The 18,939-nt window shown below is 42.4% G+C and overlaps 1 protein-coding gene across 3 annotated transcripts in view; it reads right to left on the minus strand.

The window, feature by feature from the left end:
* Positions 1-18,939, minus strand: part of GALNT13 (polypeptide N-acetylgalactosaminyltransferase 13) — a 251,555-nt gene that overhangs the window by 112,638 nt on the left and 119,978 nt on the right. For all 3 annotated transcript variants that reach the window (XM_048485263.1, XM_048485262.1, XM_048485261.1), the window contains exons 4-5: positions 6,187-6,353; positions 3,003-3,210 (exon numbers count right to left, since the gene is read on the minus strand). In XM_048485263.1, coding sequence (XP_048341220.1) covers positions 3,003-3,210; positions 6,187-6,353 — 375 coding nt within the window. The remainder of the gene's footprint in view (positions 1-3,002; positions 3,211-6,186; positions 6,354-18,939) is intronic.

The raw sequence follows: 18,939 nt of genomic DNA on the forward strand, positions 1-18,939 counted from the left end.
GACAAATTAGTTTGACAACACAATTAATGGTTAGTTACCATAACAACAACAAAATATTGCGGTCTGAACACAAACATATCTTGCACCAACAGAAAGCACTTCTAGAAGAGCTTTATGATCTCATTTTGGTGCAGTTCCTTGCCCTCCCTAAATTGCTGATTAAAAAATTTGAGGTAAACACTGGAGCAGAAGGCAATGTAGCATGTGAAAAAGTGGAACCAACTAGGGGAGGCAGTGACTTCCGTACAAGAATCTTTGGATCCAAACAAGTTAATAGCTGAAACAGCATAATTTCAAAAATCCTCCCTTGCATTTCAAAAACTCAAAGTTAGCTCTGTTACTAGTTAACAAAGTTGAAGGATTATTTGAGTTATAATCAATTAAATCATTACATATTTATAAACAAAACAATGGGTTGTATTCCAACCCACCACTCCCTGAACAAATACAGGGCATTTCTGCCCATGAAAGGGGTGGGTCCTGCAATTTTTAAGGGTGTTCATTCTGAAATTCCCAAGTCAAAAATATACACAAAAATTGCTTCTTAGGGTTCTGACCATGATTTTCTGGAATGGTAATACAATTCTGGAATCTTTAGGCATTATGAAAACACCACTTCTCTCCCCTCAACCTGACCCCCACCTGATGTTTAGGTATTTATTGCCAGCCGCAATGGACATCTTTTTAAACCTTTTGAATTATCTAGATTTCCCAGGTAGCAACTGCAAAAGATCAGGAGGTGACTGCTCCCAGCCAATCTCTTTTGGAGATAAGTCTCTTCCTACTATGGGTCTTTAGGATTAGGAAAAAGGCTGGGAGGGAACCAAGAACACCTTCCTCTACCCATGGAACCTCCAATCAGCAAAATCATCATCTATGGTTTTAAACAGACATTACTGGAGATGACATTTGACTCTTTCAAAACAATGAAACTGGAGACAATTCATAAAGACAATTAACATAGCTACCAACTTTTTCAGCACATTTTTTATGCTGAAAAAGCCCCCTTCAGCTTATACTCAAGTATATACTGTAATTTCAAAATGGCGGCCGGAGCTGGGGCTGTTGTGGGGATCCAGTAAGCATGTTACTGATTTTTTTCTAACTCACCAGAGAGCCATAAAAACAAGCTGTAAGGACAGCCTGAATAGCATTACAACTAGGTTGTGTGTGTGTGTGTGTGTGTGTGTGTGTGTGTGTGTGTGAGAGAGAGAGAGAGAGAGAGAGAGAGAGAGAGAGAGAGAGAGAGAGAGAGAGAGAGAAGAAACTGAGGCATTTCTCTCCTAAGGGTTATTGGTGCGTTGCATTCTAGATGAATACAATTCTTCATACAGTAGTTTACTGCCAAATACTGATGTTGCTGAAGACAAAGACTTTCTTTGGAGCAAAGTTTAGGTTCGCATGGCTATGAATCCCAGAATTATTCTACATTTGGAGGAAAACAGTGGTTCGTTTGTGTTCCTAGAGTGCTGGAAAGCTGCTCATCCCTAATGCAAACTCTGTTAAGCAACTCCATCTTGCTCCCAAATCTTCAGTTTTTAGCTGCTACAGAGTCAAGTTCAAAGGCTTATACTCGAGTCAATAAGTTTCCCAGTTTTTTGTGGTAAAATTAGGTGCCTCAGCTTATATTCGGGTCAGCTTATACTTGAGTATATACGGTAAATTCTCAAACTCCCATGCCCCAGTTGTCTACCACATTCTCCCAGCTGTCTACTACCTCTTTCTCAAGGAACTCTTTAATTACTATTTACTAATTAAGGAACCCCTACTAATTAAGGATACCTAACATGAAGATACGCATCACATAGCACATGAAATTTGAATTCCAAACTGGTAATGTCCTATCCAAAAAATCAACAATCCCATTAACAGTTCCTGCCCCCCAACCCCAAATCTTGGATCTAAAATTATAGCACGTTTCCCCCCTCAGAACACACCCTTAGTAATTTTCATGATTACCTGCACCACATTCTTTGTGCAGGTGAGGAACAGACAAGCAAAATCCCATTCTGTGATTAAAATTCCACTCACAGTTCTTTGGATGCTAACCAACAGATCTCAAGGTGGAAGAAAAACACACATGTATTTTGTTTTCTTTGAGGCTGTGTGTACATGTTTCAGCAGATGCCAGTGAACAGGAATCTGTCTTCTGAGTGATAAACCAATAGGAAGGTCTCCAAGATCATGTATTGCATCAGAATTTTCTGTTGCCCCCCCCCCCCCCCACTATTTTTAACATCTGCTGTCTCTTTAGTTGTGGGAATCTTTTTAATGAATCAAGAGATTTTTTAAAATTAATCCAACTATTTAATCAGCTGAACAAAACGCACATAAATTTGTACCACAATAAACTTTTCTTTCAGTTCTCATTAATGAAAATAAATGCAACACATGCAGTATGTTATCAGTTCTGAAACTCTTCTTTCAGCTCTCATCAACGAAAATAAATGCAACCTTGGGTTCACACACCATATTTTTAGTATTGAAATAATTTCTAATGATTAATGGTTTGGGCATCATGGCAACCACCAACACCTTTCTTGGAGCCCATAAAGTGGTTGTAGAAAGTAGGTGGGGCCAGCACGCTTTCTTATTGGCCACTGAAGATCTGATCAGATACGCACATTAAAATAGTATTTTTTTCTAGTGGCAGCTGCCACCATAGTGTTTTTTTCATTCTCTATACCCGCTCTCTCCAGTGTATGTTAATTACCCATCTTTCCCCCTTAACTCATGCTTTTACTTTGTGTGTGGTTCCACTTCCTGCAACAACTATTTGGTGGTTGGCTTCACCTCCTGCAGTGGCCTTGTTGTGATTGCATCCACCATCCTGTTTCAGAATTGAAAAGGTGCCCACATGCTCAGAAAAGTTTGGGACATCTGGAGTAAGATTTAAAGACTGAGAATAGAGTAGTTAATAATCAACAAGATTCTAATTAACGCTCCATTGATGAATGCTGCCACAATACACGTGCAGTATGTTATCAGTCCTGAATTCTCACCTGTCATCTTTTATTCTTGCCAACAATGGCTCCAGCCAGCCTAAAGTGCATTCACAGTGTGCATCCAGGAAAGTTATGACCTGCCCCTTAGAAGCCGCTGCTCCTCTAAGTCGAGCTCGAATCAGGCCTGACCGCTGTTCCATCCTAATAATTTTTACTGGCACTTGCAGATTTTTCACATAATTCTCTAATGGGGCCTTCAGAAAATCTGCCAAAGGCAATTAAGAGAGAAAATGCAAAAAAGGATTTGTTCAAGCTAAATTCAGAAGCCACAGGAATATAGAGTACAGTCACACAGTTATGATGCCATGCTGGTTGCTGAAAGGGTAACTTTTAGGGTAAATTTTAGGGAAAGGGTAAATTTTAACAAACAGAAACACAAAAGGTGAGAAGCTTTGGAATTGAAAGACCAATTTTTTCAAGTTCATAGAATTAATTCAGGAAACTAAGAGTTTGCGTCATGTTTCGATCTGCTGAGTTGAAGATAGCATCCATTTATGACACATATCCCTAAAAGTAGAACCAGAGCCAAAGACAGTAGTAACCTGAATATGACAACAAGGTAGAGAATCCTGACATAGGTTATTCTGTATACAGACAGGAATGCATGAACACACACACACACCAATAGACAGACGGGAAACACCTAGACTTTTCCATCCCAGCATTTAAGGGTATAAAAAGAGGGATCTTTCTAATGCAAAAGGAGCAACACTCCTGGTGCAGCAGAAGAACAAAATGAAGAAAACAAATCAATCCTGCTGACTCACACTAAGCAGAGAAGAAGCATGCTAAAAATTGCTAAGAATGCCCCAACTCAGGAAAACTGGAGCTCTTTTAAAGTTCTAGCTCTCACTGTCTCCCTTACCTGAGGAAGCCTACATCTCTCCTTGTTCTGAAAGCTTGCAAAATCTGAGTCACTGACAGCCCCATTCAAAGGGAGGGGGTGCAAAAGGGCTTGAGGGAGCAGCATGGCCTTGTGGGGCCACATCTGTCCTTCCTGGGATACTTGCCCCAGTGGGGGGAGGCAGGTGCATCAGTGGCCACTGCAGTGAAATCAAGAGGACTGAGCCATGGCAGAGCTTTGCTGGTGTTCCAAATGGATGCCAGAATGGGGGCATGGGTCTGGGGTTCCCAGGCAAACATAAGCTCCCTCCCAATCCTTGAACTCAGATCACTTTATGGGGCTTTCCATTGGTAGGGGCAGGGGTTGGAAGTTTCTTTCTTTTTTTAATTATTTGCCCCCTGCATTTTCAGATAGTCCTCTTGAAGGCAGTGGGGCTGCACCCCATTGGCATCTCATCCTTCTGCCTCCAGCTTTGGATGGGGCTACCCATCTATAAAAAACTAGGTTTCAACAGTCAGCCTCACTCTTTGCATTTGTTTTTATATAGCTAAAGAAGCAATCTCTATCTTGCTTCTTTATTTTCCTTTTAATCTCCATCCAAAGCCCTGAGAACAAATCATTCATAGTTCTGTGATTGGCTGCCGTCAATTTGCCAATGACACCCAACTCCATATATCCTTACTAAAAACTCCTGGAGGTCCTGAATCTCTGTCTGGCAACTGTGATTAATTGGCTAAGTGTCAATAAATTGAAACTAAATGCTGGGAAAAAAAGAGGTAATGCTTGTTGGGAAGGTGGCCCTCTGATCTGGCTACCTGGATCCATGCCATGGTGACAAGAATAGACTGCTGTAATGCACTATATATCAGACTCTTCTCAAAATGAACTCAGACTCCAGTTGGTAAAGAATGCCACAACTTGGCTACTATAAGGAGCAAGAGGGAGCATGCTTATTACTCCCATTTTGCAGTTACTCCATTTGCATCCTATCAGTTACCGGGCTCAATTTAATGAATCAGCTATTTCACACAAAGCCCTTCACAGCATCAGCCTCACATTTCTTTGGGACTGCCTCTCCTCCCTGCTTTGTCACAACAGCTTTGCCCATCTGAGCAGAGCCTTCTGAAGGTGCCCATCTGCAAATGTGTAAAATCAACAATAGCCTGCACCTGTGTATTCTCCACTGTGGTCCCCACCTTATGAATGGCTTGCCTGCCTAGGCCAGGAAGGATCCCACTATCTTAACTTGTCGTAAACTATGTAAAATTCAAGCTGAATTATTCTTTAAAAATATAGTTGGCTAAAGAGTTTGGGACTACAGTCTATACTAGGTTTGACAATTCGGCATAGCCAAATTGCCAAAACAGCCAAATTGGGCCCGATTAGGCAAATCGGGGCCAAATTCAAGCTCCCTGAATGCAAGCCAAACATCAGTTTGAATGCCCAAATCCGAACCACAATTTGGGCATTCAAATGGATTCGGGGTGTTTAAAGGGAGCCCAGAGTGTCCCTTTAAATCCACCCCCCCCCCCCAATTTACACTGAAGAGGGTGGATTTAAAGAGGCCCTCTGGGCTCCCTTTAAACAACGTGGGAAGTGTTCTTCTTTTGGCGTAGAATGGGGCGCCGAATTTAAAGAGAACAAGGATTTAAAGGGAGCAATCCATGCCAAAAGAAGAATTTTATAGCTGAATCAAGCTAAATCCAAATTTTCAAGAATATTTTCGATATTGCTCAAGCTTAGTCTATACCACTGGGTATAGTCCAAGGGTCTGCAATCTGCAGCTCTCCAGATGTTCATGGACTACAATTCCCATCAGCCTCTGCCACGGCCATGGTGGCATGGGCTGATAGGAATTGTTGTCCATGAACTTTTGGAGAGCCGCAGGTTGCAGACCCCTGGATAGTCCATACAGTCTGTTGCTGTAAGTAGGATCCTATTATAAGACTTTTGAATCATTTCATGAGTCATGTTGATACTTATGCTTTGCTTCAGTTCTGTTGAAGGTTTCTGGTTCATTCCCAATTTCCACAAACCAATTTCTACTGGATGTCCTATCTTGTTGACTGGCATTACAATCCACACATGGAGTATAAATAATGTAAATAAATAAATATAAATAGCGTGAACAAATACAAATACATTATTTTTTTCATAGAAAATGCTCTTTTGGGAAAAGTACTCCATTCCAAAAAAAAAAAAAAAACAGAGAGACAGGGAAAAAATTAAGAAACTTTCAGAATAGGATTGAGGGGGAAATCCTTTAATGTATCATATGCCACAATTTTTTTGAAGCTACTGCTTATATTCTAATCATATTAACAACTCTGTCCATACCTCTTTCGCTGTCATCATCTACTAAGATGATTTCCGAAAGCAGATAGTGTGGTGACCGATTTATAACACTGTAAATAGTTCGAAGTAAAGTGCTCCAGGCTTCATTATGAAATACTATAACCACACTTGTGTTTGGTAATTCGTCAGGGTAGACTTTTGTCTTGCATCTGTCAAAGACAAAAAAGGAGGCTAATTTATTCAGAAATTCATTCTGTGGCACTAAATAATGACATAGAAGATAATCAGGTTCTAGAAGGCAAGCCCCAAGGTGCTGCATTGAAAGTGGAATGAGAGAAGAATATTAATCTCCCCAAAACCAGCAATGGATATTTGCAGAGGTAACAAATGGGTCTACGCTGCGGCTAACAGGGACATTAGTATCAAGTCCCATAAAATGTACCTCCTCAAGGTATTCTACTACTGAGAGTAATAACAATCAATATTTTACAATACCAAATGAAAAAAGACAACAGCAGCAACACTGTGCAAAGGAAGAGAGACAGAATAAATGGAGATGTAAATTTCCTGTGGGAAACTATTTGTCATTTACACAGTGTCCCGTACCATATATACACACAAAAAGGTTTTAGCATCACTGACCTCCTAACTTCCCAGTAAAAAAGCAGGATTAGACTTCCTAAACATTTGATTGATGTTGCTTTGAACCAGGCCTAAAAGATCTAAGACAAACAAATCAATTAAGCTTCTAGTCTGGCATGGCAAAATAGGGCAAATTACTCAAAATACCATTCTGATCACCACAAAAAGGAAGAACAAAACGGTGTCCTCAGGGGGCGCTTGTGACATCACAAAAATAATTACCATCCCCTAGAATAAAGAAAAACGGGCCGGGGGGGGCGGGGGATCCAGTTGAAGATTTGAGAAACAAGTCAGCCTGTTAATTTCAATTCAAGTGGAATGAGAGAAGGGCCTAGCTAGCCTGCTGTGCTTGATCTCAGAAGCTAAGCAGGGTCTGTCCTGGTTAATACTTGGATGGGAGACCTCCAAGGAAGACCTGGGTTTGCTACACAAAAAAAGGCAACATCAAACCACTTCTGTTTGTCTCTTGCCTTGAAAACCCTACAGCAGTGATGGCGAACCTTTTTGAGAACAAGTACCCAAACTACAACCCAAAACCCACTTATTTATCGCAAAGTGCCAACACGACAATTTAACCTGAATACTGAGGTTTTAGTTTTGGAAAAATGGTTGGCTCTGAGGCGTGCGCTACTCGGGAGTAAGCTTGGTGGTAGTTGTTGGCTTTGCTTTGAAGCAACCTTGCAACTCTTCCAACGGGTGAAGCACGACCCTAGGAGCGTTTGCTCAGAAGAAAGCCACATTGCCAGCAACTGAGTTTACTCCCAGGTAAAGGATCGCGTTTTAGCTCTTTGCATGAAAATCAGTGGGGTTTAGCAGCGCTTAACAGGGTTACCTACACTGCTTCCCCAAAACTAGGTCTTAGGTTTAATGCTAATAATCAAGCCCAGCAGCCCAGGCCAGCCTAGATGTGGGGGGGGGGGATTTCCCCCCCACATGATGAACTCTGTTTCTGCGTGCCTACAGAGAGGGCTCTGAGTGCCACCTCTGGCACCTGTGCCATAGGTTTGCCATCACTGCCCTACAGGGTCACCATATGTCAGCTGTAACTTGATAACACTTTTCACCATCAGGATAAAGTAGTAGAGGGAGGGGTGGCATGCAAGGGAGGGGAGGGAGGGGCCTGGCATCTGAACATGGCCCACCCACCCCAGGGAAAGGGGAAGGAGGGAGGGGTGGCATGCAAGGGAGGGGAGGGAGGGGCCCGGCATCTGGACATGGCCCACCCACCCCAGGGAAAGGGGAGGGAGGGAAGGGTGGCATGCAAGGGAGGGGAGGGAGGGGTCCGGCATCTGGACATGGCCCACCCACCCCAGGGAAAGGGGAGGGAGGGAGGGGTGGCATGCAAGGGAGGGGAGGGAGGGGCCTGGCATCTGGACATGGCCCACCCACCCCAGGGAAAGGGGAGGGAGGGAGGGGTGGCATGCAAGGGAGGGGAGGGAGGGTTAAATACAGGGCAAGGCAGTTCCCCATCCATACTCATTGAGGCTTGAGTTAGTGCCAGCCACTCATAGGGTGAGCCTTTCTAGATCAACTGGCTCTCAAGCTACTTTAACTGAATATAGCTTCAATACTGCAAAATATTGGACCCCAGTTGTGAACCTATTCTGCTCTAATTCGTACAGGAGGATCCTCAATAAGGAACAACACAGTGTAACCAACATTGACAACTGATACAGATGACTACAGGAACAACAGAAAACAAAAACAGAATTAAGCTCAGATGAATTATCCTTATTGGTTGATCAGCAAATGTAGATTCTGCAGTTCTGACAAATGTGTAAAAATATGATTCCCAATTTGGGAAGAAAAACAGGAATCCTTCAATATGAAAGCCAAAAAAATAATTAATACCCTTTGTTTTATTTACCTCTGTAGTGCGCAAACTTTGGAAAGCTTTATAATCTTTCAAACAAACAAGCAATGTCTCTTTCTAAATTACACATTCAAAGCTGTCCAACTGTAAATACTCAGCTCACATCCAAGATGCACTAGACTTTCTTGGTGCACTGGCATACGGAAGAAAATCTAAATAAGAGCCTATCATAAGTAGGAAGTCAGGAAGTATAATTTAAGAATAAGTTTCAAACTATGCCTCTCAATGTGGATGTTTCATACAGGCTGATCAATGACTAGATTCTAGGTACGTCTGGCTAGTATATGAAATAGGAGGTAGGAGACTGTTCAGTGCCTGAATGGAACTCTTCTTGACAATTCTATATAAAAAGGATACAAATAAAATGATAGATATTAGCCACAGTGGCTGAAGAGAACTTCCAAGCTTAGACACAGTATATTTCTGAATACTACCTGCCTGGGTGCAACAATAGAGAGAGGCTTTGTCCTCTACATCCTGCTTATATACTATCAGGATCAACACATTGGTCCTTGTGGAAAACAGGATGGAGGGATCTAAGTCTAGAGGGCTGCTCTTAGGTTTTTAATCTCTCGTGAGAATTGCATAGGGCTTCTTCCACGTAGGATCACCAGCTCCTGGAGATTTGGGAGGTGGAGGCTGGGTAGGGCTCTCAGCAGGGTATAAGGCCATTCAATCTACAGCCGTTTCCGCACGGCCACAGTAGGGGTCGGGTCGGCGTACATGACGCCGACCCGATCCCTCTGGGACCGTTTGCATGAACAGTCCCAGAACCTCCTGGGACGACGGCGCAGCGCTGCGCCATCGTCAGGTCGACCTACCTGCCCTGCGGCCCTCCCGCACGTTGCCGAGGCCAGGGGACATGCCCCCCTACCCTGCGCAACTGCTCCGGAGTCTCAGGGCAGAGGGGGCGTGTCCGCAGGCCTCGGCGACGCGCCGGAGGGCCGCAGGGCAGGTAGGTCTACCGGACATGGGGGGAGGGAAGACGCCTTGGAGCCGCTGCCATTCGCATGGCAGCGGCGCCAAGCCGCCGTTTTCCATAAACCTCGCTAGGGAAGCGAGGTTGGAAAACGGCGGCTTCGAAGCAGCAGGACCCCCTGTGTGAACGGTTCCCTGGGGACGGCATTTTTGCCATCCCCAGGGCGCCATATACGGCCCGTGCGGAAAGGGCCTACCTTCCAAAGCAGTCATTTTTCTAGAAAAACTGATCTCTGTCATCTGGAGTCCAGCTCTAATCCTGGGAGATCACCTGGGATGGTGATCACCTGGGAGATCACCATCTGGACATTGGCAATTATACTGCCACATGAAGCCTCTGCCGAATACAAATATCTTCCTGGCTAAAGTAACAGCAGTTAGGAAAGTGATCATGATAGACAGAAAGGATGGTAAAAACTAAATCCCTGAAGTGACAGAAAAGTGTGGTGCGGGACTTACTCCATGCCACCATTGCTGTCCTAGAGCTGGGAGGCTGAGGGCCAACATTCATGTTAGCCACATGACACTCAGAGGGTAAGGCCAGAGGAGGGTGGCTGGCTCAGGTCAATAAGGTGGGGGCAAAGCCAGAGCCTGCAGGGCCATATATGTTCATTGGTACTATATATTTTTTTGTTGATACTATATTTTTATGAATGAATTTGTTGCTTCTACTTAGTGTTTCTCAAAACTACTAGGTTTTTCAAGGCTGATAACCTCCTTTCAGTAAGAAACCCAAATTTACAATCTCACTCCTTAGGTAATCTTGGCAGGTTTCAAACACAACAAACCAGGGAATTTTCCTTACAGCACAACCCCCCCCCCCCCATCTAACTGGCTTAGGATTTTTCTTCTCTGACTAGAAAATGTATCCCCTTCACTTCTGCTTTTGGGTCTGAGAGGAGAGTTACTCTACAACCTCACCGGTCTTTCTCTAGAACACTTTTCCAGTTCATGTGTCTGTGTACCACGTCCATTAGCATAAGCCAGTGGTCAAAATCCAGTGGTGGCGAACCTATGGCACTCCAGATGTTCATGGACTACAATCCCCATCAGCCCCTGCCAGCACGTCCAATTGACCATGCTGGCTGATGGGAATTGTAGTCCATGAACATCTGGAGTGCCATAGGTTCACCACCACGGGTCTAGACTCTATTTTTTCTGACTAAAAATGCCCTCAGAGTGGATTTGTCACTCAGCCAAAGCTCTTCACGTCTCACAGCCAGGAAACCAAAAACTGGTCCCTATCTTCCCCACACAGTACAGCCTCCTCTAGCTATTTTTTGTCAGCTGTTCACTCAGTCACTTGGAGCATTTTACCACTCAGAGTTGTCCAGTGCTTCCCTTTCTGGCTTGCTGCTTCTGGCTGCACTTTGAAACTAATTTACCTGTGCAGTCTGCTAGACTGGGCTTTTGGAAGGGCAAAAAGAGAAGTGGCTATGGTATAAACAATATACAATAAATTTAAATATTAGCATTAAAAGAAAAATGGAATACTGGCAACATTGCCAAGTTGACAAATTAAAGCCTATCCTTCTGCAAACTGCCTTCAGAACATTTTGCAGAAAGGCTGGATATAAATTCTATCAACCAGTGGGCTTGGGGGGGGGGTTCGGGGGGGCTCAGGGTGGGGGGGTGAGGATTTTTATCGTCATCTGTGTTTTGTTTTTAAATATTGTAAATAGGTTTTAAACGCTGCTATATTTATTCTCAGTTGTACGTTGCCCTGAGCCCTTCACGGGAGAGCGACTAATAAATCGAAAGAACAAACAAACAAACAAACCATATGAACAAAACATCCAAAAGTTCTGCAAAGCAGATATAGGGCCAACAGCATACTAGACACTTTGTATTGCGGGCTTCTGACTATTACAGTGCATAATTGCTCTGCTGTGTTCCACAATTTGGGCTGCAAAATTACCAAGCACTTGAACACATGATCCAAATATTTGAAATACCTTTCCAATCCAATCCAGTGAAGATCTGGCAACTAGGAATGTGACACTGTTGCCCGGAATTTTAAAATATTTTTCCAGGACTGATTAATGACATGGATTTATGAACATAGATGTAAAAGACTTTTATGCACCCCACTACATAAAATATTTTCCCCATTCAAACAATACCATATTAAACAACAGACTGCTGCAATTACAGTGTATATAGCAGCAGCAGTAAACAGCCCACCACTTTCTTCAATCTTTTTTTAGGACAACACAATTTATTTTGATTGCAAGCAACATTCTAGTGACTGAAAAGCTTTCCTATCAAAATCACACATTTGTCAGATGCAGATTTATAAATACACACAAAGTTAAGTACAGCTATTTAGAATGTGAGGAACATACATTTTCCCAAGATCAGTAACATGAAAACAAGAATGTACAAGTATGTACCTATTTACTATCATTTTCTTTGGTTATGTACCAATTACATGACCATAAACTGTTATTACTCTGATTTTTTTATCCCTTTCATAATTGTACTGATATTTTCAGGAATGAATCTCTAGATAATGCATCGCATGAACAGAAGTAAACCAGTGTGAGAAATGAGAAAGTGCAGTAACTACAGGCAATTTTTGCCACAACAGTTATCATTTAGGACAAAAAGCAAACACAGTAGTTCAGATGATTTCTTGGATTGTAACAGAGTGCTTTAGTTGTCACTATTTATTGCTCTACATTAAGAAAGTTAATAGCAGCAATCAAAAGTATAGCCCAAAATAAAAAGACTTCAAGCATTTGTTCTTTATATGGCATTACAACCACCAAATCTATTATTCACTCAGCAATGCATTTAATGAACCTCACAAAATGGTGGCTATTTCCCTGAAATATTCCAGGAATTACAAGTGATATCCAGACTACCTAGAACACACTACAGTCTTAGAGGTGGACTCTATGGCATCTGATCCCTTTTGTCCCTGAAATTCCACCATTTCCAGGCTCCACCCTGAATATTCAGGAATTTCCCAATCAGGAAATTTCTAAGGTGATATATCTGAAACTGATATCCACCACACTATCCTCTTCCTCTATTACTAATTCTTCCATCTTCCATTAACCATGTCTTAAGGCATTAGATGTCTCCCAATGCCAACCAGGTTCCCATTCAACAACGGTTTGAAAACCTGTTCCAAATACTGCAAAAGATGGTAACCATGGTTAGAAGAAGTACAAATGCAGAGTTAGCTCCTGTGGTCTATCAGTATCAGATGCTGATGTTTGCCAGCCTTCCAGGCTTTCTCCTTCCCACCAGCAGCCATTCCTGACCCTGGAAAAGTTTATTCCCCTGGCCATCTGATTCACACAGAGTAGTGCATTTTGAAAGCAAAATCACTCTCTCCTGACTCATGAATAAGTAGAGCTCTGCTGACAAAAAAGGAAGAAAGGATTGATCCTGCCCCATTCTCCTTGCCCTCCAACACACATTACTATTATTCCATGTGGGTCCCACAATCCTGGGAATACAATTTCCCAGGGTCAGAAAAGACTGCTAGTAGAACTGGATTCAAGCCTGATCCCTAGCTAAAAACAACAAGGAAAAAGAATGGAGTTCCATGCCAGAGAAGAGGTGGTAATGGAATATCGTGTATCTAATCTGGAGGAACCGGGTTTGATTCCCAGCTCTGCCGCCTGAGCTGTGGAGGCTTATCTGGGGAATTCAGATTGGCCTGTACACTCCCACACGTGCCAGCTGGGTGACCTTGGGCTAGTCACAGCTTTTCGGAGCTCTCTCAGCCCCACCCACCTCACATGGTGTTTGTTGTGAGGGGGGAAGGGCAAGGAGACTGTAAGCCCCTTTGAGTCTCCTACAGGAGAGAAAGGAGGGATATAAATCCAAACTCTTCTTCTTCTTCTTCTTCAGCCAGGGCACAATGAGTACTTAATACATCATAGTTTATACTTTTTTTATGCAGTGAGAAAAACAACAGATCAACCCTCACTAATACAATCATATAGATGCATTTTTATTGCAACCAAAGGGTCAACATAAACTGAAAATGTTTCTTCCATGAGTTTGCTTGAAAAGAAATAGGAAGTATGCAGCGTATTCTCATTTTATTTAACTAAGGCACAGAAGTTGCCAAAAAGAAGATTATGTTCAATACCAGAAACTGTCTTAATTCCTTTTCAATTTTGGTTCTTAGAAGAAAGAACCTTTGAAATAAAGAGTTATTACAAACACACCTAACATTCAGGTAACAACCTTTATTGGCACAGCAAGTAGATAAAACAAAACAGTTAAAAGGGAACCATATTGAGTAAAAAAAAAGAAAAAGGAGCAGACAATCAAAGACTTACAGCATAAAAGAACAAAGTAATAAAACAACGTAGATAAAACAAGACAGTTAAAAGGGAGCCATACTGAGTAAAAAAAGAGCAGACAATCAAAGACTAACAGTATAAAACTTAAGTAATAAAGCAGCATGGATCAGAGGTATATGATAGCTCATGTCGCATATACATGTGAATGCAACCTTATGGCATTGATATAAAAATTTTGCTACAATTTCAATTGTTTCAGAATCACCATTGTTCAGAAGAAGGGATATCATTAGAGAATCTGGGAGATCCTTCTTGATAGCTAAAGGAGGCTTTAGTAAGTTGGTTTGAATGGTCATATAAACGGGACAATGAAAGAAAACACGGGATACAGATTCCACACAGTTCATCTTGCAGGGTCAGAGCCTATCCAAATTCGGGATTTTCTGAAACCTTACAGATAAGATCGCTGATGGTAGAACGGTACACTTTACAAGAGAAAACACTCTACGTTGGTTGGAGGATTCAGATGGTAAAAATTAGAGACCAGTGGATTTACATTTAAAGGAATCCCCAGGCTGAGTGGGGAACAAGATTTGCTTGCTGCACTACTAAGGTTTTGGAATCAATATCAATAAGTCTGCATTTTATGGTTTGGCAAGCTTCTTTTGCCAATACCAGCAAGTAAAAAAGATAGACTCATAGATGTTATTGTGGAGATGGACCAGAATGCCTACAAATTGTATTTGATTAAGAAATATGGAAGTTGCATGAACCAAAGAATTGAAGTATCAAAATGGAGTTTCTGTATAGTGACCAGCTGAAGCCTACTTGTTTGCAGCAGGTCAAAAAGGCATTTTAGAAGCTTGTCAGTGATTATGAAGGCAAGCAAAGATTAACATCTTTAAGATCTTGTCACTAAAGGCCAACGTGACAGAAGACATATGCATTTATAACTTTGTTTTTGTTAAAGCTAGCTATATGGGATGCCAAAGGAAATAAAGAGATCAGTGGTTAGAAATGAATGTGATTAGTTAAATAGGAAAAAGTGTTTTTCTATATATGTTAAATGAACACAGAAATGATAATGAGAGATTCACATTTATTTGTATTTCACTATAATTCTACTGTATTGGAATCGAAGGGAATAACTGTTAGAATCATGTTTGAATAATCTTTTAAAGGTAAAATCATTTTAAAAGGGAAAAAGGAAGTTTTATGATCTAAAGGAATGTCAAACCTGCATGCCCTAGGAAGGTATATCGCTCCTCAGAAGCAAACTTAGAAAACAGGTTTTTCTTGGAAACAAGACAAGAATAGAGGCAGAAGTTAGTTTTATTGCAGCCGTTTGCATATGGGCAGAGGGGTGTGAGAAACAGCATGCAGCGTTTGAATAACAGAAGGAATGTGACACATAGAATAGAGGCTGTCTTAATGTGACAAGGAGACAGAACTATCCAATGGGATTTTAAGGTTCATGCTTATAGCACGTGAAAGGGGTATGGATTATGTACATGGTTGTGGGGATGAACTATGACGTATGTACTCTTTGTATCTATAAAGACTAAGGTCTTTCGTATGGTGGGCGTGTCTCTCAGTTGAGAGCACCCAGAAGGGGGTGTGCCTCTCTCTCGAGAGCACCCAGAAGGGGGTGTGTCTCTCAGTTGAGAGCACCCAGGGCGTGCCTCTCCCTCAGGAGAGTTCACCTTCTGTAACTTTCTATATTCTGCTAAGTAAAAACTGTCTATGTATTGTCGAAGGCTTTCAAAAACTGTCTTTTTAAAAACTGTCTTTGTAAGGCTTTTTAAAAACTGTCTGTTTGTTCCTGATGTCAGATGTCTTTTGCTTTTTTGGGGGAATTTGTTTCTAACATATCTTTTCTCAAAACAGCTGAGCAGGCCGGACTTTAGTTCTGGCCTCACATTATCTTTTTTGCTCAATGCCTGCTAGCCAGTCTGAGGACTGGGACTCAGTAAGCAATTGGTAGAGGAGGCTGGTGGAACTGAAGTTGAAAAAAGGCATTCCCAGAACTTAAAAGGCATTCCCAGAACTGAGCCCTCCGGGTGGTTTAAAAATCCAAAATATAAAAAATAAATAAATAAAGGTGATGAGCCACACTTTAGTATCAAGCAACTACTGATCAGTTTCAAGACAGAGAGTTCCATATGGTACATGATGGGGCAAACTGAGAATTTTATAAAGAAACCAGGATTGAATACCTTCCAGAAAGTGAGTGACTATGCCAGTCAAAATTGGTATGCCATATAATAATTACAAGCATATTTTGGTACTGAAAGCCTTAAGTGCAGCAGGGTCACATTGTAGGCCACAGGGAGAAAAAAACCACACACACAAGTAATAGCTAGGATATTGTTCTTTGCCATATTAGTAGCTATTTTTTGATGAGTGAGCCAGCCAGCATTATAATGAAAATATAAACCTAGATATTTAAAAGATTTAACTTGCTCTAAAATATTACCATTTAGTTCCTAAGATCTTAAGAAGACAAGAATTTTAGATTTCATGCAATTTAAAATGAATCTGTTCCATGTGCAAAAGTCTAGACAACAGGTGAGTAAGCATTTCAGGCCTTCTCATGAGAAAGACAAGAGTGCCACATCATTGGAATAGAGAAGTATAGGAACATACACAGAACTAAGTTTGGGGCAATAGCTATTAATGTTCATACACATTATCATCTCATGAATTAAAACCATATTTCATAAGGATATACAGGATGCACTGGGTATATGAAACACACAGCATGGAATCTATATATATATAAAGCTAACAGTGTTTTTGTTGATGATAGTATACCTCAGTAACTGCTGGGCCAATTCCTCTGAAAATTCCCAGCCACTATAGTCAGCCAGGCAAGAGTGTTTTTAGATGTTCACATACCTGAAATTTCACACCTGACACAGGTAGCACACCTTTTTCCTGGTGCTCCATGGTGAAGGACATGCGGCTGCCTGTGTGTAACTGTCACCCTTAGAATGTTTGTGCTGCTTAGAATGTTCACTCAGATGGCCAGAGATGAGCAGTGGAAACAGTACATAGGCAGTAACTTGAGTGGAAGTAAAACACATACACACAAGGGAGAGGGAAGGGAGGGAGAGGGAGGGGTGGCATGAAAGCGAAGAGAGGGAGGGAGAGGAAAGGGATGGAGGCATGCAAGGGAAGAGAAGGGAGAGAGGGGAGAGAGTGAGGGGTGGCATGCAAGGGAAGGGAGGCAGGGGGCCCAGCATCTTGATATGACCCACCCACCCTAGCGGAGGAAAAGGGAAGGGAAGGGGGGAGGGGTGGCATGCAAGGGAAGAGGAGTGAGGGAGGGAAGAGAGTGAGGGGCGACATGCAAGGGACGGAAGGGAGGGGCCAGGCACCCTAGATTCCCTGAATACTGCGGTTACAGTTAAGAAAACCAGGCACGCATTACTCAGGAGTAAGCTCGATACAGCAACCGTGACATACTTTGAATGGCTGCATCGCACCCTTCAGAGGGTTTCCTCAGAAGCGACACCCATTGCCACCAACCAAACTTACTCCCAGGTAAAGGATCATGACCAGCCAGCCTAGATGTGTGGGAGGGGTGCCTTTCCATCCCCCCCCAAGGAATGCGGGCACACACATCAATGACATTGCACAGTATCAGGCTGCGTGTTTGCATGAGCACGTACTACTGGCCTCTGCAATTGATTTGATGCTACTGTTCCTTTCCCATTTCACCACAATAAGCCACAGCAACGCGTGGCCGGGCCCCGCTAGTGTCTAAATAAAGTACCCCAGTACACTGCAACCCATGGCCGATTATGCACAAGGCATCTGCTGCATGATGGGGACAAATGTGCATTGCTGCAAGATTTCTTGTTTCTCTTTGTCCCTCTTTCACTTTATATTTTCCCTGAAGCAAGTAAGACCACTTCTAGCACAAATTAAATTTTGCTTTGTAGCCAGCATGGGAAGAGTTGCCAATGAGCACAGCTTTGCCCCAAACCTCTTTCCTCCTCTTACAGCCCAACTGCCTAGTCTAACCCCCTCACTCCCTTGCACTGCTTTGCACGCTTACCCCTCCACCTCTCTAAATGCTTGTATCAATATATCAATTGGAACAACACAAGCAGGGTCTCTTTCTGGCTCCACCTCACCTTCCCTGCTCTGCTTATGCCTTCTATGATGATCGGGCAGACATCTTTAAAACTTTTTTTGGTAAAAGAGACTGTATTTTAAAACAATTTTCCTGGCTGCAGCAGTGGCAGAGAAAGAGAGAGGGCATGTGTGAAGGGGAAAGGAAGGAGTTGTCGCACATAGTCCCCTTCTTCAGCAGCCTGTGGTCCAGGGAATGGTAGGGGGTGATGTTAGGAAACGGGATATAATATCGACACACTTGCTAGCACAGTTATATAAATGCAATTTAAAGGACTTTAACAAAGCCCTTTATCTTGCAATTATGGATGTGATTATCTAATAGTCCCTGGGTGTGCCCTGGGTGGAGTTAAGAGAACTAGGAAAAGCTGCAGAGGCCCACTGAGACCAGCAAGCGAGCTTCAGGGCAGGCAGAGAATGGCTCCTCATGTGTACACAGAAAAATGCGAAGAGACGCCTTGCAAGCCCACTGTGCGCTGAAGAGCTACTGAAAAGCCCTGAGGTAAGTGTTCTATGCATCATGGGCCAATCACTAGGGGAAGTCCTAAATGTCAGAGTTCTATGCCAAAATCTACAAGAGATTCCTAAGGGATACATCCAGCTTAAAGGTCAAGTGTTTTAAAAAGGAGGGAAAGACTTTATTACAGCAGATAAGTTATGAAACATTCCAAGATGTCTGGTGCCCTGGATCCTGTGATATAGGGGGTGGGGGAAAGTTCCCTTCATAGGTAAAGAAAAAAATATTCAAAAAAATGAAAGTGAAAGTAATTTTTAAAATTATATTTGACCCTGCTATTTCAATAGTTCAATAATAGCTCCAAATAAATATGTGCCCACGCTGAATTCCCAGCCATCAGCCTTTGGGTAGGGAGGATTTGGAAATGTCTATCTCCA

Source organism: Sphaerodactylus townsendi, linkage group LG02 (genome assembly GCF_021028975.2).
Source record: "Sphaerodactylus townsendi isolate TG3544 linkage group LG02, MPM_Stown_v2.3, whole genome shotgun sequence".
NCBI classification, from domain to species: domain Eukaryota; kingdom Metazoa; phylum Chordata; class Lepidosauria; order Squamata; family Sphaerodactylidae; genus Sphaerodactylus; species Sphaerodactylus townsendi.